Genomic DNA, 26,370 nt, shown 5'->3' with positions numbered 1-26,370 from the left:
AATGAAAACTTGGAAAACAGAAAGCAAAGAAATGAAGTATTCTCTGTATTCACATTTCATAGAACAAGAATTTATGGGCTTAAACTGCACAAAGGTAGAGCATATGAAGTATCAGAAACATTCTGAGGAAATGGTGTGACATATCCACCCACCACTGCAGAGCTTCAGAAACAGATTGGTCAAATTCTTTTCTGTAATGTGTTATATTAATGCTTTTTGTGCAATGTGGCTGTCATGGAGACTGGAAGTGATCAGTCCATGATGTGACACTTGTGACACACAAATTGGTTCAGATGTAGTAAGATGAGCATGAGCAAGCATTAGAAAACTCACATCTTTGGGGTAGGTTAAGTGTAGCTGATAAAAAAAAAAAAACAAACACATCCAAGGTTTTGTAAACTCAGCTTGAGCCTGGAAAAAAATGGATGAAAATAACTCAGACTTGTACATTTTACTGTTCAAAATTCACAGACTTGTAAAAAGGGAAGTACTGAGGCCTCCTTAAATGTGACACGGATTCTGTGTTACTACAAAAATCCCTGTTCCAGTAATGTTCCAGCAAAGCTGAAAGTAAATTTTCAGCAAAATAAATGGACATGGTATTACATAAAACACTATTCTAAGTGGGAGGAAGAGATCCTTTGCTAACAGTGATTCATATTACCAAATGAGGGCATTTAGGCCTGAGCCTTGGAAATATATTGACATGTGATGTACATTGAGAAGGGTTTACACAGAGGCAAGAATGTTGCCTTTCCCCCCTTACCAGGAGGAGACAGACTAAAAGCAAGCTCCTAAGGTAACACATTCAGCATTAACTGTTCATGCCCTCTTTTCACACATCCTAGAGAACTGGCCAAAATGATGAATGGAGTACTTTTGAAAAAGACCTGTCTTGTATCCCAGCAGTGCAGGTTAGGAGGCACAAGCCCTGGCTAGCTGACGGTCAGTACCAGCATGAGCTCAGCAATCAAGTTTTGAGCTAGTTAGCACATGGCTTGTGTCTGAAGAATGTGTTATGTTGAGCTCCATGCTAAGGGGAGTGTTTATGTTACCCAATTTCAGCTATATAAAATTAGATATATATATATTCTGGCATGACATGGAATATAATATTTTCACAGGAAAATATTGGGAACATTTTTTTAAAATTAATAGTTAAAATTTTCATAACCACATAGTATAATCAAAATAATTTAAACTGGAAAAAAGTGGGATTGAACCTTCTTGTTAGATCATAGGAAATACTGGAATAAAGGAACTTTTTAAGATAGACAAGAAACAAAAATCTGTAATACTTTGGTAAAAAAATGTCCACACAAAAGTATCTGATTTTTAATTATTATTTTTTGCTATACCTGCCTGGCTTTAGTTCACAACTGGAATTACATTAGACTCCAGAGGAAAGAAATCTGGAAGTCAAGCATTAAGCATCTTGACAGTCCTGCGGTAAAATGTGCGTATGAAAATGTTAAAGAACAGAATTTGTAATTAAATCTTATGAAAGTATACACATCCACATATACTGAATATGAAAGTATGCATTATGAAAGTATGCATTCTTAAGAAGTCACCATATTACTAAAATATATGCATTTAGTCCTTAGACTGTTATTTAGTTATTAGTCAGCTTTCAGTGCCTAAGACCCTCTTTTTTACTTGTTATGTGTCTGTTTCCTACAAAAAAGAAAAAAACTAGACATTTAAAACTAGAATTTTAACTAATGAAAGATAACACTTAGCAGATTAACAGTGTGGCAGTTATCATTAGGAAAGGTGTTGAGTTCAAGGACAATAAAGAGGTAGAACCCTTCTCAGGGAGGCCAGGGAAGTTGCCTCTGGAAGGCAGACAATGACAGTGTACCAGATGGGTGTTGCATGGCTAGTGTCACACACCCTGCTTGAAAATGGTGCTGTCCCTGAGCTCACCTTGGGCACTTGCACCCACTTGCCTGCCTTACATCCTTGATGTGCAACTGCCTGATATCCAGCTGTACACTTCCCAGTGAGCACCCTGGGGTGGGAAAAAGCACTTTGAGACAATCAGGAGCCACCACTGCACTCCTGCTGTTTGTGTGTCTTGTGAGGATAGTTTCAACATGAGTCTCAGGACCCCTCTGGTGCTGTGACAGCTGATTTCAAGTTATCCTGACATGATATCTCTAAGTTATTCAGTATATCTGGATGTGTATTGGTGACTTAGTCCATGGTAAAGGAGTTGCAGTAGGAAGAATTTTTGAACCCTTCCCAGGGGAACTGCTTCCATTTATTTAACCTGGATGTATTTCAGGTGATACAGTAATGATACAATAATAGCAAACCAAAGAGAAGAATTCAACAAACCAGAATGTAAAGCATGGAACCATGTATGCATAGGGATAACTCATGTGCTGTGGGCTGTACAGAAATGTACAGTTAAGCATTTTCAAGATGTTTGACTGATGATGGCTATAGAGAATTAGTGTTAAAGCAGCTGAAACTTTGATGACACACTTAAATAATACTGATTTCTTTATATAACCTGGTACTGCATGACATATGTATTCATTTTATCTGTCATATATTCTTTTTGCCTTTGCTTTAGGTTTTTCCTCCAATCATGCTGTCATGATGGACATGACTCAGAAATTTATTCCCCTAACTGCCTAAAACCAAGTGGGATTTTCCTTCATTATCAAACACAAGACAAAATAATTGCAAATAAATAAACAAGGACAAGAGTCAGGGAACCTATCTGTTTGCCCAAGCAAATAGATTTCCATAGATTCTGAGCTCTTGCACCTAAACAGCAGGTAAATGGACTCTGTAGTTTTCAGTCTCTCTGTTGAGATATTGCAGTAATGAGAGCTATTATGAGAAATCTAGATGGAGAAAAAGATACACATAGAGTTTATGTTTTTTGTTTTCCAACTGACTGTTATATTTTTCTGTTTCCTGGATGTCTCAGAGATCATCAACAGTCAGTCTCTCCTTTCATGCCACGGGGACAAGAAAACATCTCAGTCCTAACTGGCATTAATTTAACCTAGATTTCTCTTCCTGTCATAGCAAAAGAGCTTGTCTTCACACAGACCATACATGGAATATAAACACATTGAAGAGGACCATTCCACTTTGTATCTAAATGAATTGTTAGATATCCAAACCAGGCTGACTCATTCCCACTTACAGTGAGTGCAGGGAAAAGAAATGCTACAAAAAAATCTCATGCCCTTGAGCACTGAAGTGTTCAGACTTTGAACTATCCTTTATTTTCTGTTCAGGTTTTTGGGGGTTTTTTTTGTCTAATAGTCACATAGACATTCATAACAAATATATATATGTTCAGCTCTGTAAATAGTGTTGAAGTAGAAATTCTTCACAAAGTGTAAGAAGGCAAAAATTGACTTCGCCAAGTTTAAGCAGCCTCAAACTTAGCATGCTACTCCAAAATGTATGATTAGTTACACTACTGCTGAGCCTTGAGAAGTCACAGTGACTGAAAAACCTAGTACCTTTCCATCCTCCAGGATTTAAGGAAGACTCAAATGTTTTCTGTGAGTGTTCTGTCAAGGCTTCCAGTAGTGTGGCTAATATCAGTGTGTGCTGGTTATTTGGCTTGGTTCTCTTTAAAGGGAATTATTTTTAGTAGTTTGAAAGTAAAATTCATTGTAAGTCTGATAACTTAAGAGCAAGTACTCTGTATCAGCCATTATATGTTGAAATTTTCTGAATGCCATGAGAGTGCTCATTACTTCAAAGATAAGTTCAAAGGATAAGTTCAGATATGGGAATAATTTGCTTCAGATGAGGGAATTATTTGACTTTATTATTTCGATATTCTCTCTTTCATTTAAATTAGTACAAAATCTTAAAATTTTGTAATTTTAAGGGAAAGGATCAAGGGTTAAAGTCATGATGTAATTAAAGTGGATGTTTTAGGATTTGCCATTAAGTTTAAATGTTTCTGTAAGTTATGGCTGAAAAGATTTAATGAATGCTTCTATATTTGGGTAAATTCTGATGTGATGAATTCCAAAATGTGTGCATTGGCCGTGAATCTGAGTTAGCTTAAGATGAAAGGTTTTGATAAGCTATGAGAAAAAGCAAGCAGCTTGAAAGGAAATGGACCCCATGTACAAGTCAGTCACTGTAATGCCATGTCGTTTGAAGCTGTGTCTTAGTTTTTCAGAGCTTGCAGCTGACGGTATGTTTAGGACAGCCCTCAGTTCTGGAAGGGCTTGAAGCAAATGTTACTTCAGTACTGTCAGAAAGTAAAAAACTAGCAACATGTGAAGTGACAGAGTTATACTCTGAGCAGTCAGTGAGTTTGAAGTTACAGCTTTCTGACCTTGAGTTTTCTCCCCTTGCAGCTCTTTTCTTTGCTCTCTGGTACCCTAAACCTGAGGCCAAGAGGCAGTCTCACTGCTTGTAGCAGACACTGTCAGAACACAACACATGCCTCTCTGTAAACCTTTTTCAGCTCTATGATCACCCAACATTTCATTTCTACTAATGCAAAGCTTGAATCTCTACAACTGTTTTCATGCTGTTCTAGTCTCAAAATCACTGGCCAAACTACTAATTTAGAGAACATAACAAGTGTGTTTGTGTGCACACAGTGCTCTCTTTTTTCCTATATAATATGACAAGGCAAATCTAAGACTGCAATAACCTGTGAGAATTGGGGGAGGAAACAGGTCTCACTTCCCCCACTGGCACCAAAGACAGGAGAGAAAACATACATGGATTTCAAGCCCAGTTCACACTGGACAGGAATAATGATGTGGTTGGGGCACCTGGGCATCCTCAGGTGGGCTCTGTGTAGTGTCCAGCCAGGAGGGGACACATGTCCCAGAGGTACCCTGGAAGAGACCTGACAGAACATCACGGGCAGAGCCACAGTGTTCTCTGGGAAGTCACATGTCCATAGTTGTGGTGCTGGGGCTGAGACCAGGAGCAGCACACAGAGCTTTTGTTTTTTCTTGTACCCAAGTGTTCCCTCCATCCATATATACCTTCAGTATATTCTCAATTGGGTTCCTTACTTCATGAGTAATATGTAACCAGTGTTTCTCTACACATGCTATGCTGTTTGTACCTCAGAATAAAGCAAGCAGAAGTGAAGTTGTACAGAAGCTGCTTGGCTCAGAACCACTGGTTGTAAGCACCCACCTCTGAGGATAGCTGCACCCTCTGCATGGGGTCATGAGGGTGGATGTGCCAGCTCAGTCAGCCCACAGTCCTGTGCTAAAACAAACTCAGTGCCAGCCTGACTCGATGCCAAGCCATGTCTGAGTGCATGAGAGGGGAGAAAAGGGATTTCTGCCTGTTGACTCCACATACCTTCTCAGAATCTGGCACAGCGACTTAAGGTCAGCAATATGCTATGGCTAGGCAGGTTTTGCTTCCCTAGGGATGTGTGATTACAATCCTGAATGCCAGATCTCCAGTCTTGACTTTCCACTCCCATTTTACCCTCCCACTCCACTTGTGCTTCTTCCACCTGGCGGTGAGGTTATGGTGCTGTTATGAGACTTGCATCAAAATTTTTTTCCTCCCTGCGATGGCCATCTGTTTCTCTAGCCTTCAGAAAACTTTGAGTCAAATGTTTTCCTTTTTTCTTCCTCCTGAAAGAACATCCCTCAGAGCGCCTCGCCGTGGTGCTCTGTGGATTGTGTTTGTACTTGGTTATTGAGCTGTGGACAAAAGTCAGTCTGTAAGTGATGATGCCAGTATCATTTTTTTGATTGGCATTGGCTAATTACACTCACATTCTTAGTCATACTAATTGAACAAATTGTCTTGACCGGGGAAAGACTTTAGAATCTGGTACTGTAAAATAAAGAGACAAGCTTAAAATTAAAAACCTTACAGTCTTCTGATAAAGATGACAGAAAAAAACAGAAATGCATATCAGAAGAGGCTTTAAAAATGGTCTCTGGGAACCTTTTTTCTACTAACTCCCCTGTTTTCCTATAAACAGAACATGTTTCTTTGTGCTGGTGAATGTAGAACTGAGCTTAAGACATTAAGCTCTTTGCAGCAAGTCTGTTTGTCTACACAGCCTTATTTTCAACAGAAAATTCTCTTTAAGAAAACGCATATTTTCTTCTCATTTACTCATTTTCTTCTCATTTACTTGACCATTTTATTTTCTAAATCTAACTTGCCTATGTCCTTGTCATTGCTTTCTTCAGAGATTCACAGTTATGCCCCCCATGTATTTTCTTCCCTATGAAACTGAGATAAACCAGTGAGAGAGAAGAAAAAGTTTCCATCTTGCTCACCTCAAGGGACTGGGGAGGAGCATTTGTGTCTAACTTGTCCTTGTTTATCTAATAATTTGCTCCAATAAATCATTGTCCATGGGTTGTTAATGTATAAGCAGGTTCTGTGAAGGATCACACCCTGTTTATAGCAATTCATTAACTGGAAAGATACTATCTTAACTAATTGAATTGTTATATTTAAAGAGTTTCCTTCAACTCTGGACAGAAATAAAGATCCAGAAGTAAGTGTATTACCCGGTAAACCATTTCTAGCTTAATTTTCTACAACTCTAGTTTAATGAGTGGGCCTGTAAGAGTTTTTGCCTTCTTTCACAGGTGCCACCAGTGCTTCTGGACAAGCAGTTTTCAGAATTTACACCGGATATCACACCTATTATTCTGGCTGCCCACACCAACAATTACGAAATCATAAAGCTCCTGGTGCAGAAGGGGGTCTCTGTGCCCAGGCCGCACGAGGTGCGCTGTAACTGTGTGGAATGTGTCTCAAGCTCAGATGTGGACAGCCTCCGCCACTCTCGCTCCAGACTCAATATCTACAAGGCTCTGGCGAGCCCATCATTGATTGCTTTGTCCAGTGAGGATCCTTTCCTTACCGCTTTTCAGCTGAGCTGGGAGCTGCAGGAACTGAGTAAAGTCGAAAATGAGTTTAAGTCAGAGTATGAGGAACTGTCACGGCAGTGCAAGCAATTTGCAAAAGATCTTCTGGATCAGACACGGAGTTCCAGGGAATTGGAAATTATTCTTAATTACAGAGATGATAATAGCTTGATAGAAGAACAAAGTGGTAATGATCTTGCAAGATTGAAACTGGCAATTAAGTACCGTCAAAAAGAGGTGAGTATGCTGGAGAATATTTGAGTGTATTCAGTAGTAGTAATGTGATAGATAAGAGCCTGAAATACATCCTTTTAACTGAGACAAATTTTTGCTTATCTTTTTTTTGTTCTACTAGGTTTCTGTTCTTTTTATAGTTTTAATTAGATGAATTTGAATAGTTGTTACAGTTTGATAGTATCAGAATTCAAAATGTTCTCTTCTAGCACAAATTCTATGAAACTCCTTTTCTTTTACACCTGAATAGACATAGTCTTCAGTAGTTGTGCTCTGAAGTGCTATTCAGTAACAGAGTGAGAAATATATAAAGCATACTTTAAATTAACTTGGACTGTGTCTGAAAGAAAAAGTCAGCTGTGTTTAAACACACTCTAGAGATACCTCTGTAGAGATGTTTGTTCAAAAAGTAGCTATTACAGATACTGAGGCGGAAGTTTCATAGCCTTGCATGATTCCCAGAAATTTTGGCATTCAGATTCTCTTTCATAAAGAATTCAAAATGGAAATACCTGGGTACTGGTGTCCAAGGCAGTTAAAAGTTTATACATTTGCTTCACCAATGTGTATGTTCAATTGGAATCAGAGGATGTCTACATATATTTTTAAAAGTAGTCTGGTTCTTTTGTGTGTGCAAAAGCAAAAGAACCAAGACACAAAAATAAGTTAGGAAGACAGTTCCCATGATATTTCCAAACCTTCACCTAATCCCTGTATTACAGCGACCTTAGACGGTCACTGTGGTGAGAGAAGGACAAGAATCTTGTTTCTTGATCAGAAGGCTGATTTATTGATATAGGATATATAATACATTATAACTATACTAAAAGGAAGAAAAAGAGAGGTTGCAGAGAGCAGCTATGCTAAGAATAGAATAGAAAGAATGAATAACAAAGTTCTTTGCCCAGGGAATCTGTCCCTGAGCTGCTCCTGTGATTGGCCTTTAATGGTACACATGGAAGATGAGCCAATCACAGGGACACCTGCTACATTTCACAACAGCTGATAACAATTGTTTACATTCTTCTTCTGGGGCCCTTTGCTTCCCAGAAGAAGGAGAAATCCCAAAGAAAGGATTTCTATGAAGAAATGTCTGCGACATCTCACCTTTCTAAATTGTATAAATTAAAAGAAAAATGCTGATGTGAAATGAACAGGAGATTTCTTCAACTGTAAAATATACAATACTAATAAATCACTAAAACAATCCTACAATCTAAAAAAATGCAAAAAACAATGCAAAGAGAATTCAAGTCCAAGCAGCTGGGTTTCAGGAACAGTCCAAGAGCTGAAGTTGTTTCTCTTGGATATCTGAGAGTCCTTTTCGGTCCTGAAAACAGACTTGCTGCAAAAGTCCCATCAACAGTTATCAAAAACATATTGACAATCTTACAACTATTTCAAACAATTTCAAACAATTTGAACAACTTTAGAATGTCCTTTTCTGGCCCTTCAATGCTTCAGTGCTTCAGAGCTGCTGCCCACTGTTTTCAATCTTTTTTATTTATTTATTTATTTATTTTTTTTTTTTTTTTTGTGATCGAAAAAGAAAAGAGCAGCAGCAGAGCAGAGCAGTGCCAGAGAAGGAAAGGCCCTGGGGGCCCTGGCCCATGATGGACCAGGAACCCCAAAACTGGCCCACAAAGGGGGACCAGGACCGGTAGGAGAAACCTCAACCCCCAGTAACACCAAGAGGCCAAATGCTGGCCCTGGCCCAAAAACTTCCTGAGCCCAACGGCCCAGGCCAAACCCATGAGGCAGGCCCTGCATTCCCACAGGCCTGCACCCTGCTGCCAGTACAATGGCAGCACGAGTGGGGACACGCTTTCTTTTCCCAAAACCACTGAGGCATGCCAGCAGCAGGGAAATAGAAGCCTTCCCCAGAAATCTCACCTGGGGTCTGGACATGTTTGTTCCCCACAGCAAACCAGCTATGGTCTCCTCCATCTGTGCCCTCTTCCCCTGCAATGCATTGGGTTTGTGTCTCATCCGCCCCATGGCATCATCCCCACCCCCTCCGGGCTGGAGATCAGAGGCAGAGCTCTCGGGATGCACCTGCCCCCCGCCACTAGGGCGCAAGAGAGGCGGCAGAGATGGCAGCCTCCATGGGACAATCCCCGAAAAACCACCCCCGAACCCGCCGAGAATGCTGATCTTAAAAGCAGGGAGACGGGCTGTCCCCCCAGTCAGCTGGCGGGCAGCCCCCGCTCCACGGAAGGGGAGACCAGCCGCCGGGGCCCCTGCTACAGCAACCGGTCCGGGATGGTCCGAGCTCGAACAAGCCGCCGGTTCCAGGGCAGTCTCTGACGCCGACACGGAGGACACAGCCTCTGACAATGGCAGGACTGCTGGGGCAGCCTGTGCAGGCAGCGGGGGGGAAGCCGGAACCGGGGAGGGAATCCCGCTGGATGTAGGAGCGGCCGCGGGTTGTTCCGAGGGTCCCGCAGGTTCGGCGCCGTCTCCAGCACCATCCTGAAGAGGGACCGTCTCGGCTTGAGGTGGCGAGGAGGCCGATGGAAGCGGCAGAGGGGCCGGAGGGACCGGAGAGATCTCCTCTGCTGAGCCGGAAGCTGGAGACGCGTCGTCGTCGCTTAGCAACTCAGCAGCCACAGGAAGTGCCTCTTCTGCATTCTCAGACGCAGGCGCTGGCAGGGGCGGGGAGGCCTGTGAAGCCGTGGGCGGGACCGCCTGGAGAGGCGGAGACGGGATCGCCTGGAGTGGCGGCCGCGCCGGTGAGGCGGGTCTTGAAGGCGGACGCAGCGCTGGCAGGGGCGGTACCAACGGCACTGGTTCGAGCGGGACCGCCCATTCCCATCCCCCCGGAGAGAGAGAAGGAGGGGGGGGAGAAGGTTCCGTCTGCGCAGGCTCCGGAGAAAGAGTAAAAAAAACTTCTTCGCTCGGCGCAGTTTCGCCCCCCCCCGCCGCGAAGCAGGGGGGGCCGGGCAGCCCCCACTCATCCCCCGCCGGGTCTTCTCCCGCTGAGGACAGGGGGCTGGGAAGCCCCCACTCATCCCCCGCCGGGTCTTCTCCCACCGGGGACGGTGGAAACGGAGCCTGTCCATAACAGTTAGAAATCCATTGAAAAATAGCTGCTCTCCATTTCAAAACTAGGAAGAGCTTTAGAAATGCTGGGTAGATAAAAGGCAAAACACGTTCCTGGCCCCAGACAAACTGAAAAATGGAGTTCATGCACTCCCAGACAAAAACATCCAAGGCATACAGGACATGAGTAAAGAACTCAAAAAGCTTTGCCCATCGAAAGAACTCATAGAGATCTGTTGCTGACAGAAAAATCCCATCTTCTCTACACCATTTTTGCCAGAGGGCAATAAGTTTCTCCTCTGAAGGGGAGAACTGAACCTCTTCTTCCAAGGCATGTGTTCGCCATACCAACCGCCACAAACTACGAAGGGCTGGGTCATCAGGAAGGGAAAAGACAAAAGTACCTTGTGAAAATGTCCAGCTTGCTCTGGCCAGCTCTGCGAACATCTTCCTGAAGGTGTTCCAGAAGAAGGTTCTCTTTGTGGTCAGCCTTGGCTGTGAACTCTGTCCAAATCAGGATCTTCAGTTCTTCAGCTCCTGGCTTGAATCCACTTCTGTGGTCACTTCAAAGCAACCATCACATGCTACACATACAGGATTTTACCCAGTGCAGCAATTTTTGCTCCTCTGGTCTTTATCAAATTAATTTTTGCCCTGACACGAGGGGTCACCAGATATTACAGCGACCTTAGACGGTCACTGTGGTGAGAGAAGGACAAGAATCTTGTTTCTTGATCAGAAGGCTGATTTATTGATATAGGATATATAATACATTATAACTATACTAAAAGGAAGAAAAAGAGAGGTTGCAGAGAGCAGCTATGCTAAGAATAGAATAGAAAGAATGAATAACAAAGTTCTTTGCCCAGGGAATCTGTCCCTGAGCTGCTCCTGTGATTGGCCTTTAATGGTACACATGGAAGATGAGCCAATCACAGGGACACCTGCTACATTTCACAACAGCTGATAACAATTGTTTACATTCTTCTTCTGGGGCCCTTTGCTTCCCAGAAGAAGGAGAAATCCCAAAGAAAGGATTTCTATGAAGAAATGTCTGCGACATCCCTGCATATCATCATGTCAGAATATGTTGTATTATCTTATTGGGAAACAGTACATACCACGTCAGCTGAGCTATGGAAGTTTATAGGCAAGACAAATGTATTCAGTATTTGTTCATATTCATTACAGCAAATGCTTAAAAAACTTCTGTGTTAAATCGTATCACTGCTAAATCTGTGTTCTGCAAAATATAATAGTAAATGTGTTATTAAATATGTTAGAAAGGTTTGAAGAAATAATAACCAAACATTTAATGATTCTTTTGTTCATTTGAAACATAGTTTAGTAATCCTAAGAAGCTATTGTGAAGGTAGGGAACTACTGAAGTACTGATGGAAAAAAAACCTCAATTGGTCTCTGACTTAATAAGTCTTCTAATAAGCATTTTTTCCCTCAGAAAATGTTTTGCATAATTTTATGTTCTATAGTATAATGTTTCAGGCAACATATTCACTGCCTTCATAAATTATTTTCAGATTGTACTTTGCCAGATTTAACAACCATTATTTCTATTTCTTTAAATGCCAGTCCTGTCTTACAGTCATATAAGAAGCTGAAGCTTGGACTTCTGTTTTTGCAAGGATTTATACATGGAAATAAAATTCTGACCTCTCATTGTTTGTTTAGTTTTTTTTTAACCATAACACAAAACTTGAATTTTTTTCATTTGAGATAGAGTGATAGGCATATGTAGGGTGAAATGTTTTTTATAGTTGCATCTGATTGCTGTGCCTAATCAGGTTGCAAAAATACAGCTGATTACATAATTGATTCTTTATAGTAGAAAACATTAGGCCATACTGATTTAGTGAAACAATTCCAAATCAGTGATCTGTTCTATTTTACATGTCGGAACTCAGTACAGTACTTGGGGCAGCAATTAACAACCAGCTACCCGAGATTTACACACATTTTTCATTTCTGCAAATATTTCCCACTATCCCTACCATTTGATTCTCTCTGAAGTAAAATCAAGGTTTACTAAATGTGTTCCACAATGTTTTCCATACTGGTTGCTGAAGCAAACAGTAGCCTCTGTAACTGTTCATCTGTTTTATTTCTGATTATTACTACAGTATTCTGGTAGGTGCAGCTCTTAGTTCAAGAAACTTACCTCAGGCATAACAATTGCTTGGATTCTATCTGTCCTGGTCCATACAGATCATGATAAAAATACATCATCAGGTTCTTTCTATTTCTTGTGTTAAGGATGTTACAGGAGACACAGCCTCCGGCAGAATCCAACAGCCTCCAGGGTCAGGGGATTCTTTCAGCTTGGGCACTGGAACCCAGCCAGGAGCTCTTGTTAGTACAGTGTTTTAGGCAATATATTCACTGCTTTTATAAATTATTTTCAGATGGTACTGTGCCAGACTTAATGATGACTACTTCTGTTGCTTTAAATGCCTCTCCTGCAACAAAACAGCAAAACAGATAAGAATGCATTGTCCTTTCCCTCTTATCTTACAAACCATCCCTAAAATCTCAGCCTTTACTCATGCTGTTTCCAAAGAACATTCTAATGCCATACTGGGGCTGAGGTCAGAGCTCCACAAGTGAGCAATCAGGTCTGGTTGTCCAGAATGTCCAATCTCAGTCCAAAAATTGCAGCTAAAAGTGACAAAATAATGAGGCATGTGTCCTTTTACACCGTTATTATGGTTAAGTGGTCAGGAGTTAAGTACTACTTTTTTCCTTTAAAGTTGAAAATAATATCAAAAATTATTAGCAGAGATTCCTTTTGGCATTTTAAGCAAGCAAACATATTAGAACTAAGTCCTGTAAAGGGGTGTGGTAGTCTTTGGGTAACATACCTTGGTTTAATCTCAAGACACTGGATGGTGTAGAACAGCAGATTTAGGGTACTTCTGGAAACAAGCAAGTGGATGGTGAAGAATTTTCATTGTGTAAAGAAATGAAAATTGACAAACATGAGTAAAGAAAATTACTAATCTCAGAGTTTTTGAGGACTTTCCAAAATGACATGATGCTTGAAATGTAGATTTAGAAATGCCTTGTAATGAACAGAGAAAGTCCCTTGAAATTCAGATGATTAGGCAGTGCTTTGTGTAGTGCTCTGCAAGCTCCTGGTTTAATCCCGTTTGTGGAAATTGAGAATGTACATTCATTTTTAGAGCTCTCCATGTTCTCCATTTTGCTGCTGAAGTGGGCCTTCCACAAACCAAGAACATTATGCTAATTGGATTTGAGGTTCTCCACAGTGAAAGTTGCTCATCTCTGCATTTCCATTCCTTTCACACTTGCTATAATACTGTGATTCTCATTCATGTGGTGTCCAAAGGCATCTCAGTGATATCGATTCTCATTCCATGGAGTCAGGTCAGAGGTAACCTACAGTATATTAGCAACAAAGAAACTTCCCTGATAAAATCATCAGTATTCTTTATTAATAACTAATGAGGTTGAAAGATTTATCGTCTCAAGTTTACCTTGCAGGATGGTGTCTGGCAAGACTGTGGATAATATCTGTTCGGAGTTATGGGGCAGAACCAGGAGAGTATCTGCCAGAACGTGGGGTTTTGTAGCATAGCCCGTGGGACAGAACATCCAAGTGCTATTTTTTTTCTGTTCGTTTTGCACCACTGGTGCCATTTTACTGTAAGAAAAGAAGCTTGTGGTGCCTGTTTCTGACACCTACACTTGCCTGGGCTACAAACTACAGCAAACAAAGAAGGTTCCCTGATGTCACACAGCCACCCTGCACTGCGCACAGACATTTTGTTGTCCAATTACCTGTTTGATATTGTCTCAAGTAAGGGAGAGTTTGGTTTTATGAAGGTTGCCACAAGTTCATTGTGGTAGATTCTAAGCACACAATGAGCAGTGAGAAATAAGTTTCCCTGGTTTCTGAACCAAATGAAAATGTTACTTGAATTAACTGCAGCTCCACATAAGGATGTAGAAGGCAAATCCCAAAGCCTCTATGTGGTTCACAAGCAAATCTGAGTTCAAATTAATTGCAAATCTCTGGTGTAGCAATTCAATCAAGTAGAAGAGAATAGTAGCTCTCTTTATTGATTAGTAAAAAGTCATCTTTTCACTCATTGTAAAATGTGTGTTTTCTTGTTGTATATATTCAGAGTTTTCAAAAGAGATACCCGAGCAAAAATCCAGTTTCTCTCACTATTCAGTTAACTTTGTTTTAGCTTTGGTTCTGTTTAGCTATTAAGCATATAACTACAAAAATTTGAAAAAGTGCTTACTACAATGCTTACTAATTTTCCCTTACATGTGAAATAAAGGGGAGATTAATAGGCTGGAACAATATCATCTTGTTTCACTGTAAATTTAACCAATGCAATTTAAATACTTATACTAGTCTTTTATATCTCTGTTTCATTTTTGCTTCATGCGAAATGTCCCATTTCTTTTAAGCTATGGCTGTATAAGCTCAAATACAGTAACAGGATGAGGTTATAATTATTGGTAGTATTGCCTCATTTTGCTTTGTTATTAGACATTCTCATATCAAAACAGAAGAAATAGGAAATTTTAAATATGTAACTGTTGAGCATTTCTCTCTCACTTCTTGAATGCGCACTGGCTGGTTTGGTTTGGGTTCTCTTTTTTATTTTGTTTATCTTTTCTATTCTTAGGTTATGCTGATCATCTTTCTCTTCCTCAACAAATACACAATCTCTGGTAAATTTGTAAATAGGATATAAAGAGGTTAAATTCTGCTCATTTCAAATTAGCAGCCTGGAAAGATTTTAATAAGCTTTTTTCTGCTTTTATCTTAAAAAACCTGAAGTAAATGTGTGGTTTATCTAGCTTCCATTCAGGGTTATGTGTCATGTTGAGACATATCTAAAGAAGTCAGAACTAAGTTTCCAAAGTTTTTCTAATCCTGAATTAACTTTTTTTAAAGGTTTGATTAAAAAAATTCTAAATTTTACTTTCTCTCCCGGTTTACTAGACATGCAGCTGCTTAACTACTAAAACTCTCCCAAATATCTCTAGCTGGACCTCTAGATGCTCTCTCTTCCCAGGGGTAGGACCTGTTTTTTCTGAGCTGTGAGCAGCTGCAGAATGTGTACTAGCAAAGGTGAGTGAAAAAGGGAGTGGGTTCAACAATTTGATGTATTTAAAGAATTAACAAGTGTTCAGGCCTTATTAGAAAGAATTTCAGGGAAATCAGCTTCAAACTAAATTAAATACTAAATACAATAATATGATATTCAGATTTCCTGCATCAATTCAATGTTTCTAGGAAAGTGATGCTGAAAGATAAAAAAAAAAGTTGTTTGGTTTTGATAATAAAAACCATCTGTTTGCTTCTGCTCAAAAGAGGACTTTTTAAAAAGGAATCATCAGTTCTTCCTAGTTTTTTATGCAAAATACAGCCTCAGTGAAATGAAAATGTTTCACAATAATGCTAAAATTCAGTGAAATTTTCAATGAAAACATGCCTAGTCATTTCAAATCTGTTATTTCATGTCAGTGTCTAAACACTTCATTTCCATGAAATAAAGGATTTTGTTTGTCTGCAGTTACTTGTAAATCCACTTGGACTTTGACATGTTTGCCAATTAAATTCTTATAGCTAATATCATCCATGTAACATTATTACAGAAACCAGCGTAGGCATGATAGAAAGCAAGAATTACTGATTTTCAAAACTGTTTTAGCAATTCCTGGAGAAAAATAATTTTAAACTACTGAAATGAAAAGCTACTATGTTCTTAATAATGTTTTTAATGTTTAAGTTATAGTGAATTGCTCATAAAAGTCTTTCAGACACAAAAGCATGAACTACTGACTCTGTAAGCAGGAATGACTTTGGAAAAACAACATCTTAAGGATTGTTCTGTATTTAAAATTAGCCCACACCTGAAACATAAGTAGAAACACAGTGGCCATGTGTAGCAAGTCACTGTGTATATGAGTATTTGTCAAAAGGCTGAAAAGGTGCACTCAGAAGTCTCCATGTAAAAAATAACAAAACCTCACAAAAGCCAGACTCTGATAATATTTGGACATTTTTGACACCAAAGGAAGACATGTTTAGTCTATGAATTGCATAACTGAGAGGAGTGATATATACACGTTTGGGTCCATGTCTCCACAAGACCCATTTCTGCAGCCTCTCAGCTATAGCACTCCAAAAATTTGACAAACATTTTTCCATGCTAGAGTCAGGTACTCTAAACTAGGTCATATGTTTGCTTTGTAAATCATGTAAAAGTCTCCATATTTATAGATAAGAAGTCCACGGATTGTTAAATAGTATGAATTAGGTGAGTAGATTATCTGCTACACATACAAAGCCTTCTTCTAGTTAGTTATAGAATCGTTTCAGTTGGAAAAAAAACCTTCAATTCCAACAATTAACCCAGCACTGCTGAGTCCACCACTAAACTATGTCCCTCAGTGTCACATATACATGTCTTCTGAATACTTCCAGAGATAGTGACTCAACCATTTCTCTGAGCATCCTGTTCCAGTTCTTGACTAGCCTTTTGGTGAAGAAATTTTTTCCCAACCTCCAATCTAAACCTCCCCAGTGCAATTTGAGGTAATTCCCTCTCATTCTATCACTCATTACTTAGAAGAAGAGACCGACCTCCACCTTACCACAACCTCCTACTCTGCAGGCTAAACAACCCCAGTTCCCTCAGCCACCCCTCATGAGACTTAGATTCCACACCCTTCTCCTTCTCCGTTTTCCCTCTCTGGACACACTGCAGCACCTCAATGTCCTTCTTGTAGTGAGGGGCTCAAAACTGAACACAGGATTAGAGTCCTCATCAGTGCTGAGTACGGGGGAGTCAATCACAGCCCTGATCCTGCTGGCCATACTATTGCTGATACAGGCCAGAGCCTTCCTGGCCACTTGGGCACTCACATGGCTCGTGTTCAAATTGTTCAATTGCTGTTGAACAGCACCCCAAGGTCCTTTTCCACTGGGCAGTTTCCCACCACTCTGTCCCCAGCCTGTAGCACTGCTTGCGATTGTCATGACATATGTGCAAGACCTAGCACTTGGCCCTGTTGAGCCAAGTGCTAGGCTTCAATCCATTGATCCAGCTTTTACAGATCCTGCAGAACCTTCCTGTTCTCCAGGAGAACAACACTCCTTCTTAGCTTGGTGTCTTCTGCAAACTGACTGAGGGTGCAGTTATACCCTCATCCAGATCATTGATAAACATACTAAACAGGCCTGGCCCCAACACTGAGCACTGGGGTCACCACTGGTGACCAGCTACCAACTGGACGTAATTCAGTTCACCACCTGTGGTAGTGTGTTGTTAAGTTTCTTGTGTTATTCCCCCAATTTATGTATTGTTCTCCCCTATTATGTGTAAAATGGGTTCGTTCCCCCAGTTTTTCCCGCCAGTGCTAGCCTGTCAGCTAAGTTGCTGTAGTAACCGCTATTCATAGTTGCCGATATGTAATTGCTCCTCCCCTGGTTTCCCTTATAAGTGAAAGTTGTTTCCTCCCTGTCCAGTCAATCACTCCCTTCCTCCTCCCAGGTTTCGAGAACCTTCTCCTCTCTGGAGATGGTAGTTGGCTGGGGTCCCAGGACACCTCCTTTACCTTTTGATTATTGGTCTCCATGGAGTGTCAGTTCTGTGAAGTTCATCCCCTCACCTTTCCCGATTGGCTCCGCCTGTACCCACCCCCCTCCTTTATAATCCTGTTTTCACCCCCTATGATTGGAACTTTTTCCCGGATGGTTTCCCGGTGTTTGGATGCGGCATCACCTTCAATAAACTGATGTTTAACCCCCGAGAAATGGTCAGCTCCGTTCCTCTCCTATAACAGCGGTGTACTCCAGTCCGCAGCCAGCACAGCCCGAGGCCATCAGACGCCGAAGGGTGCTGGCCAGGAATTGCAGAGGGGCGTTGGCCTTTCGCCCTCAGCTAGTCGGACTCTAAACTTCGGGCCACATATGTTCCCCTCCGCAACCACCATTCTCTGGGCCCAGTCAAAAAACAAAAGTTTTTTAAGTATTCCCATCCAGGCCGTAACCTTCCAGTTTCTCCTGCAGGAGCACTGTGGGAAATGGTGTCAAAGGCTTTACTGAAGTCCAGGTGGCCAGTATCAACAGCCTTCCCTCATTCAGGTCACCTTGTTATAGAAGAAAGTCACTCAGTCAAGCAGGACTAAATGAGATGTAGGTGCCCCTGTGGAAGATGTATTTACTGTTGCTAGGAAAAAATGTTCCTAAATCACAGGTCACATCTGCTTAATACAGTGGTGAAACAGTTTTCCTAGAATATATGAAAAAATTCCATATAGAGTCAATAGACAGAGGTAGCACAGAGGGAGATCCTGTCTGTTCAAGATAAGACATCTAAGTTCATTCCAGAGACATCTCTCTTTACTTCTGTGGCTGGATAAGGAAACAGTGTGCTTCATTTAGAAGAATTACTTCACTAGGCATTGAAAATGTATAAGCAAGTTAGACAATTTACTGCATCAACTGCAATTTCTACCCTGTGGTAACAGAGACTTTGAATTCTGTAGGCATAGAGCCCACATAAGGGGAAATTAATTTCAGCAGTAAGTAATTAATGATGTCTCAGGAGTCCTCAATAACCTTTAAATACTATATGCTACACACAGGTTGCAACCTTCTCATTACAGTTCTAGTTAAACTATTAATGAACTAAGATCAACGACTTTTTATTTCAAACATATGATGGTAGTAATTAACTCAAAGACGAAACTTTCTGTTAATGAAGTACAGTGGAAATCTCTCATTTCAATTGCTTTTCTGCATCTTCATTATAAGAAATGTTGCTGGGATATCTGCGTCAAACAGGAAAAACCAGTAGCGCAAACCCCTAAGCAGCAGTGCACAACCCTTCTGTTTAGACTGGCAGCAGCAGAAGTTGGTTTGAAGGAGTCCCTGCTAATGCACCTTCAAGCTTCCCTACAAACCTGGGATAGATTGAGGACCACGGCACAAAGTGTGCTGTCCTTCTGTCCAAAAACTAACTAATCCATTCCCATGCTAGGTTTAACTAGCTTAAAATAAGAGTTACTGAGGCACATTTGAACATGCTGACACTGAAGCTTCTACATGCTGTTGCAGTGACATTTTTTTCCATTGTCTGGCTCTCTCCATTGAGTGTTTATTGAACAATAAAACAAGACAGCCAAAGCAAACTTATTTTAGGCCTATCTGCTCATTCTTTTAATCTGTCTTCTCTTTGTTCCACCAGATGTCCGCAGAGGAATCTTCACTTCCTTCTTTACTCCTTCCTTCACTTAGTGTAAACCTTAGCTATCAAGATAAAATAGCAAAGGGTGTCTTCATCCATTGCCTCCATCAATATGTGCACCCATTGTCAAACAAAAGGTTTATGAGAAAAAAAAATGCTTCTTAGATGAACTCACTCTTGCACCTCCAAAGAGATCTAGTCTATATCTATATTATTCAGTTGAGCAGAGAATATTGATTTCTAAACTTTCCAGCTCCAGGAGCTAAAGTAGAAAAATGAGGAGAAATGCTCAATATGGCAGTGGTTTGACAAAGTGAAACTTGCATTTTGAAAGTTATATAGGGTTTAATTTTGAGTGCTGGCATTTGAACTTCTAGGGTATTTTTCAAAGAGAAAGGAAAATGTTTACACAAAACTATCAACAAGTCCTCCTTGCAGAGATACTTGGCTTTCTTCTGTAAATAATAGGATGATATTCTTCAGGGTTGGTTCTTGAGATCCTATTTTACAGAAATAAGATAGTTTAAGAAAAGATTTCAAGAAATTGAAAACTCTTTTATTATGGAGAAAATAGTCTCACATGTCGGTGAGCACTTGCAAACTAGAAAGGACTTGATAAGGAAGGATTTTGCAGAATGTTTCAGAGAACAGTGAAAAGCCAAGGTGAATACATATGAATAGGAGAAGAAAGAAATCCAAAGTTGAACATCACCTTCTATGTTATTACGTTATTATATCAAATCAAGGCTTTTGTTCTTTGAGTGTGTTTCATTCCTGAGTAGTATTGGATAAATGTGAGGGTCTTTAACATCTGTGGGAGAGAGAGACCAATGCAGATCTTCAGAAAGTAGAAATTACTGAGGGTCTACAGAGTACAACATGCCTGTGCTCTGTTCAAGTACAAGGTCTGGCTTGTTAGGTTTTTCAGGTGGATGGAGAGGATGTTTTACTCTGCCTGCTGAGCATAAATGACAATAATGTTTCATTATCAGGGTAATGTAGTTGTTTAAATTAGAGGTTGTTCTAAATAGCTGACCTTAAGGGCTTTATTAGCAGCTTATTAGCAGCTCACAAAAATACATGACTCGGTTACATGCCATTTGACATTAAGACAAGCTGAAAGTGTAACATCATGTAAAACAGTTTGACACATTATTTATAAAATTAGGTAACGTGTTTGTTTTTGCCTTCTTAATAGCACACAGAAAGAAACTAGAAAAAGCCATTCCTGTAGTGTGCTTGTGCTGTGAGTTTCTGACTCATTCCACATAACCTCAGGTTTTTAACTCCAGTACCTATGTCAGCAGCCCAGCCTTGGGTTCCTTCATCATTGATGGGAAGAGACAGACATTTCCAGGCAACTCAAGCCATCTGAGAACAAAATAATTTTTGTCACTACCTGTCTTGCTTGCAATTATTTTAGAGGTGACAAAGGACAACTAGATGTGTTATACAGGCTAAAAAGAATGACATATAATTTCTAGAAGATAACTAACAGTGACTGTTTTTTTAAGTCCTGATATTCTGTTTCTTTGAGACCCAAAAAAACCCTTTAAGATGAAATGGTGAACCTGTTTACAGGAATCTGTTTACTTCTAGTGCATTGTATGATCTAAGGGTCTGCCTGGAGATGTAAGCGTGATGCAAAGCATTTCAGGGTTTTGTTATGAGGGAAAAATCCTCAATTTTACATAAAGATGCTGAAGATCAGATGGAAATTTTGCAAGAGAGAACTGTAAGAGCTATGACAGCTTGCAGGATTGCACTTGTGTTAAGACACTTCTTCATCATTATTTCCAAAGCTGGAACCTCTAGTGAATTTATTCAAAATCAGTCAAAATGCTTAAGTAAAGGATAAAGCTTTTATATAAAGTGAAAAAATATTTTCTTTCAATGCATGTGGCCTTAATCTCAATAAAAATGGGTTGGTCAAATCACATTAAAAGTAAGTAGCGTAATAACACTTAAATTAAGAGAAATAATTGTTTTCATAATAGATTAAGGTTATATCTTCCTAACCTGGCTATAAAAAAAAAAAAAAAAAAAAAAAACCTTGTTCTGTACTAAACGTTGACAAAAGTAGCCTGGCAAGAGGAGCACTTTTTCTTTTCAGACTGATCTTTCCAGGTATGATCTGCAAATTACAGTGCACGAATGATGGTCAAACAAGACCTTATCAATATTAAGGCTATATTGGTTAGATGTTGTCCTGCTTTTCTGGTGCAACTTTCAGCCAGAGCAAACATACCTGTTGTGTTTTCACCCCATTGACAAGTAAGCACTACACAACTGCTTGCTCACTCTCCCCCAGTGGCATGGGGGTGTGAATCAGAAGAGTAAAATTAAGAAAACTCGAGGGTTAAGATAAAGGCAGTTTAATAAATAAAGCAGAAGCCACTCGTGCATGCAAAGCAAAAGAAGGAGCTCGCTCCCCGTTGAGGTCACTTCTAGACTGGGTTTTCTGTGTCTGATGGCAGGAGCTGAGGGACATACACACTGTAGCCAGTGTGCTGGGAGGTCTCTGTCACTGAATGTACAGAGGATGACACATATTTGCCTCTCTTCTCCTGTGGTGTTAAGGAATCTGGCAACCTTAGTCTTTCTCATATGTGTTTGCCAGTATATAACCTGGCATCTCTGCTGAAAGCCCAAAGAAAAACCCTAAATAGATTTTAAGGGTTCAGAAACAGTATTTTTGTTCTTATTAATATTGCAGCAGTACTCCAGGAATATTTAACTTCCCAAATAGCTCAATGAGTTTGAAGTAATCAAGCACAGGAATTTTCAGGTGACTGAGGAAGGAAAAGGGCGGATCACTATAAAATTATTTATTACATCAGAAGATAGAATGACCCATGTGTTCAGTTTGCAGATATTCTTTTCACAGGAAAAAAACACAGATACCTATATTAGAAAAAAAAAAAGTAGTGAAATCAACATAATTAATCAGTGAACTATTTAGCAAATTTATACTATTCTTCATAGACCGACTTTTCAACAGATATGCTTATTCACTGCAAAACAATTAGGTGAAGATTATTATCCTGTAATTTTCAAAAATAAAATTAAGGAAAAGAAGTTCCCTTCCTTACTGCTTTCCTTCCTTTACAAATGCAATCAATGTAAATTGACCCATCGTAACACTGCCAATATAAATATTCTGCTAATAAAAACATAAATATTATTCTCTTAGACTTGAGTCCTTTGGCTTCTATCCTCCCTCAGTTTTCATGGAAAAGCTGGGGTTTATAACAAGCTTAGCAAGCTCAGTACTTCAGAGAAAGAAAGATATTTTCCCCAAGAAGTAGTGATAATACATCTGCCATCAAGTATTTTTTTTCTAAAGAGGAGGTGAGGTTTTATCATTGTGAGCTATCAAGGTTGAATTGGGGAGTTTGTGTATCAGATCCCTAGTTGAAGTTTCTAAAATTCCCCAGATTAAAACACTGGTGTTGGATTATCTTTGAAGTTCTAGAATGAAGCAATAAAGGAGCTTGCAGTTAAATCTTAGAGAATGTTGCAGCCGTTTCCCTGCCCAATTACAATATAGTTCAGTTTACCATATAGTTTAGTTATGAAGTATGGAGTTTTTTGGCTGCCATTCCTCTCAGCCTCTCACTGAAGCATTTGTATGCTGAAGAAATCACCTTTTTTTTTTTTTTTTTTTGTGCTGATAGAGGCTGGATTTGGGAGAGCTATGGATTCTGTCAGGGTTGGTACTAATTGGCACAGAGTGGGCAGAAGTAAGTAATAAAGAGACACTGGAGTCTCACCACCACAACCTCAGCAAGTAGGTATTTTGGGTGTAAATTTAAAAGCGTTCTCTGGTACAGAAGATGTTTTGATCCTGACTATAGTGTTTGATGGTATTACTAAGAGATCTTTACAGGTGCAGGCTGGATTTTGTGGAGAAAAAGATGATGGATGATAATATTAGCTCAAGATATTCCTATCTCAGAAGTGGCCTCTATGGAGGCCAGAATGGCCTCTGTGGACCACAGCAGAAGTCTTCAACCCAGCTGTTTTTGTTAAATCTTGTATGTAATATATAGGATCATAAGAGTACACATGTGATCTAAATTTAAATTGCATGTCACATAGGAGCTTCAGGGGTTTTTGTATGTTTACTTGGGCGTTTTCCTCTCTGTACTCACTTATTTCTTATTATACAATAAGTTTCTTTATTCTTACCTGTATCACTGACTCTCAAATAAATTTCATTTTAAAGAATCACGCTTTCATGTATATGATCGGGAAACATCATAGAAGAGTGAAAAAAAAAAAAAGCAAAAGAAAATATTTCTTCAGACTGCTAGTATCTTTCACAAAGATTAAAGAGCATCTCTTTCTTAGAAATGTACCCTTTATGACTTGCTAGAGCAGAGGCCAGGGCATGTGACATACAGGCAGTGACAACAGCCTATGAAGTATATTTCTCTGGCAGTGAACAAATTGCCTTTGATTTGTCGCTGAAGAATGCAGCCTCAGACCTTCAGGGACTGAAAAAAACTTTGTTTATATCCTTCCACATATACTTCTTCGACCTCTAGCTTTTAACAAATGGCCATTTTCTTCCAAACTTTAAAAGAAAATACATTCCTTTACCTGGTAGTACAAGCCAATGTATTAGGCCCTATCTCCACAAGAGAATGCTATGGAATCTGGTCAAACAAAAACATCCCCTGAGTTACCAAGTTACTAGAAGCATGCAAAATTTTTAGAAACACTGGTCTAACACAGAAATGTATAATGTAAAAATCAATAAAATATTGAGTGAGGAACTGGTCTTTGAAAGGTTGTCTCTAATGCTAAATGCAAGCAGACCATAGCCTGATGGGGTGACTGAGTGATGCTAAGGGATTTCTATTCAGGCTTCAAAAAGTTGCAGATTTGCCTTAAACAGACATGTCTGGAGAAATAAAAAATGGTGCCAGGCAAGAGATAATAGGTAGTGGGGATGACTGGAGTCAAATGCTCAGTCTCAGACACTGATTTTTTCAGTGTAGATGATGCCTGAACATCCTTAAAAGTGATGCTCAATTAATTTTCAATTAAAATTGGCTCTTTATTGATTCCTTCCTCACTCTGATTCTTCACTGTGAAAGAAACCAGCAGTGTTCAAACATCTTTACAGCAACAGAGAGAGTAACTCCAGGTTTTTGAGATCCCAAACTCTAATGTTTTGCCACAAATTGCAGAGGTTCATAAGAGGAAAGAACTATCCAAGACTGTACTTATTTATCCAGGCTGGCAGATGCTGGATACACAGATTTTCATTAATGGCTGTAGTAGGTATCTTCCTGTTACATTAAAGTGCAGTATTTCATGGGTCTGTTCCCAAGAGAAGGTAATTTCCTTCAACCGCAACCTATTGTTAGGTATAAAAGAGCTTTTGGAAAGCAAGACTTTAGAGCAAGCAATTATACTCCCCTGAAATACTTTCTAAAATTAATATTTTGTGTTTAAACTGCAGAAGCTGCACATGGCTGCACTTGACTGATAAAACTGATGTATCTGTTAGAGACTCTCATGCATTTCTCCTGAAAATGGTCTCAGAATAATGCTCATTGAGCATACTTGCCAAAGACCTTTTATTTCAGTTTAGTCTTTGTGAAGGAACTGGGTGATTAATCTGATTTCTCAGCTCTCAACATTCTTAGATAAAAACACAGCCAAGTTAAACAAGAGGAACCTAAAGATAAAGAGCATTAAAGTATTTGAAGAGAAAGAAAAGCAGATTAGGTGACTATATACATTCAGTTCCTAAGTATTTGTGAAACTGCAAAGTCAGATCTGCACATTAATAGAGAACTTTCAACAGAAAAATACTCTATTTCTCTATCTAGCTTGAATGCTTTTGAAGTCAGTCTGTGTTATTATTTTTTCCTTTCTCCCTCTAATTTTATATTCAGTCAGCCTTCAAATGAGTGTTATGCTTTCCAGGAACTGGATTCCCAGTGATTTTGGGAAACTTTGGCCCCTTCAGTTCCACGCAAGCTTCACATCATAAAGAGTCACTTCTAAAGAAACTGGGAAACCTCGGAGTTCAACTCTCTTATCTCTTGGCTAGAACAGTATAAGCATGGAGTCAAGAACAGTTATGCTTAATATCCATTTTTCACATGAAGATGCAGGATGGCACCTCGTAAAGCTAGCAGAGTAAAATCTAAATTTGCCTGGTGCTAATGGGAGGTGATTACCATTGTTTTTTACAGAAAATATTTAATAGTGCAACAAAATATCACTGATCCAAGGTTTCTCTTCACAGAAGCAGTCATAAAGCCTGAAAATGAAGAAAAGAAGGCATTGAAATTTTTGTGTTCAGGTTTCTTTCAAATAAGTCAATACCCTGCTCCAATCTGAAAGGACAGTCAACAAAGGAAAGTGGAACTAAGAATAACTCTCTGCCTTTTTTTGACCTCTGCAACAAGCTGAGCAAATGAGGAATAGGCCAGTCTCCAGTGATGCCAATAGAAATTCTCACATGAGCAGGCAATTCCGAGAAGAAGACTCTAGCTGTTCTGGTTGTTTTCCTACCCATCCCTCACTCAAAGCTTTTCTTAGCTAATTTTTCTCCAATTAAACTCTCACTGTGTTCTGTGCTTTAGTTGCTTTCAACATATTTGCAGCTCCCTCATGAATTTTGAAAGGTTGGTTTCTTAATTTGCAACTTTTCCTTCCGGTGATATGGCAGCTATGGATGTAGACAAAGTGGTAGAATGTTCTGGATGTGGGGGAACTCACTAATCATGTAGTGGAACTGTAACTATCTTGGATCCTAACCCCTTCTGGCTGACCAGCTAAGGCTTGGAGGCCTTACCAATACAGGACACAAAACCAACTTGAATGTAAGAAAAGTGGAGTCACAGAATGACTTGGACTGGAAACAAGCTTTGATTGCTAATTGCTCACTGGTCCAGAGGTTTGGGTTTTTGTTTTTTTCCTTTTACATTCCCTGTGTTGGTATATGA

The 26,370-nt window shown here is 39.8% G+C and overlaps 1 protein-coding gene across 5 annotated transcripts in view; it reads left to right on the top strand.

Moving 5' to 3' along the window:
- TRPC4 (transient receptor potential cation channel subfamily C member 4) overlaps positions 1 to 26,370 on the top strand; it is a 134,220-nt gene that overhangs the window by 62,093 nt on the left and 45,757 nt on the right. For 4 of the 5 annotated variants that reach the window (XM_074535375.1, XM_074535374.1, XM_074535373.1 and 1 more), the window contains one exon: positions 6,588 to 7,106. In XM_074535375.1, the coding sequence (XP_074391476.1) occupies positions 6,588 to 7,106 (519 nt within the window). Of the gene's footprint in view, positions 1 to 6,587; positions 7,107 to 25,746; positions 26,322 to 26,370 lie in introns of those variants that run through there. The other variant, XM_026790633.2, reaches the window with a different exon arrangement.

The sequence above is a fragment of the Zonotrichia albicollis genome, chromosome 2, assembly GCF_047830755.1.
Source record: "Zonotrichia albicollis isolate bZonAlb1 chromosome 2, bZonAlb1.hap1, whole genome shotgun sequence".
Taxonomy (NCBI): domain Eukaryota; kingdom Metazoa; phylum Chordata; class Aves; order Passeriformes; family Passerellidae; genus Zonotrichia; species Zonotrichia albicollis.
This window is presented reverse-complemented; position numbering and strand designations above follow the sequence as displayed.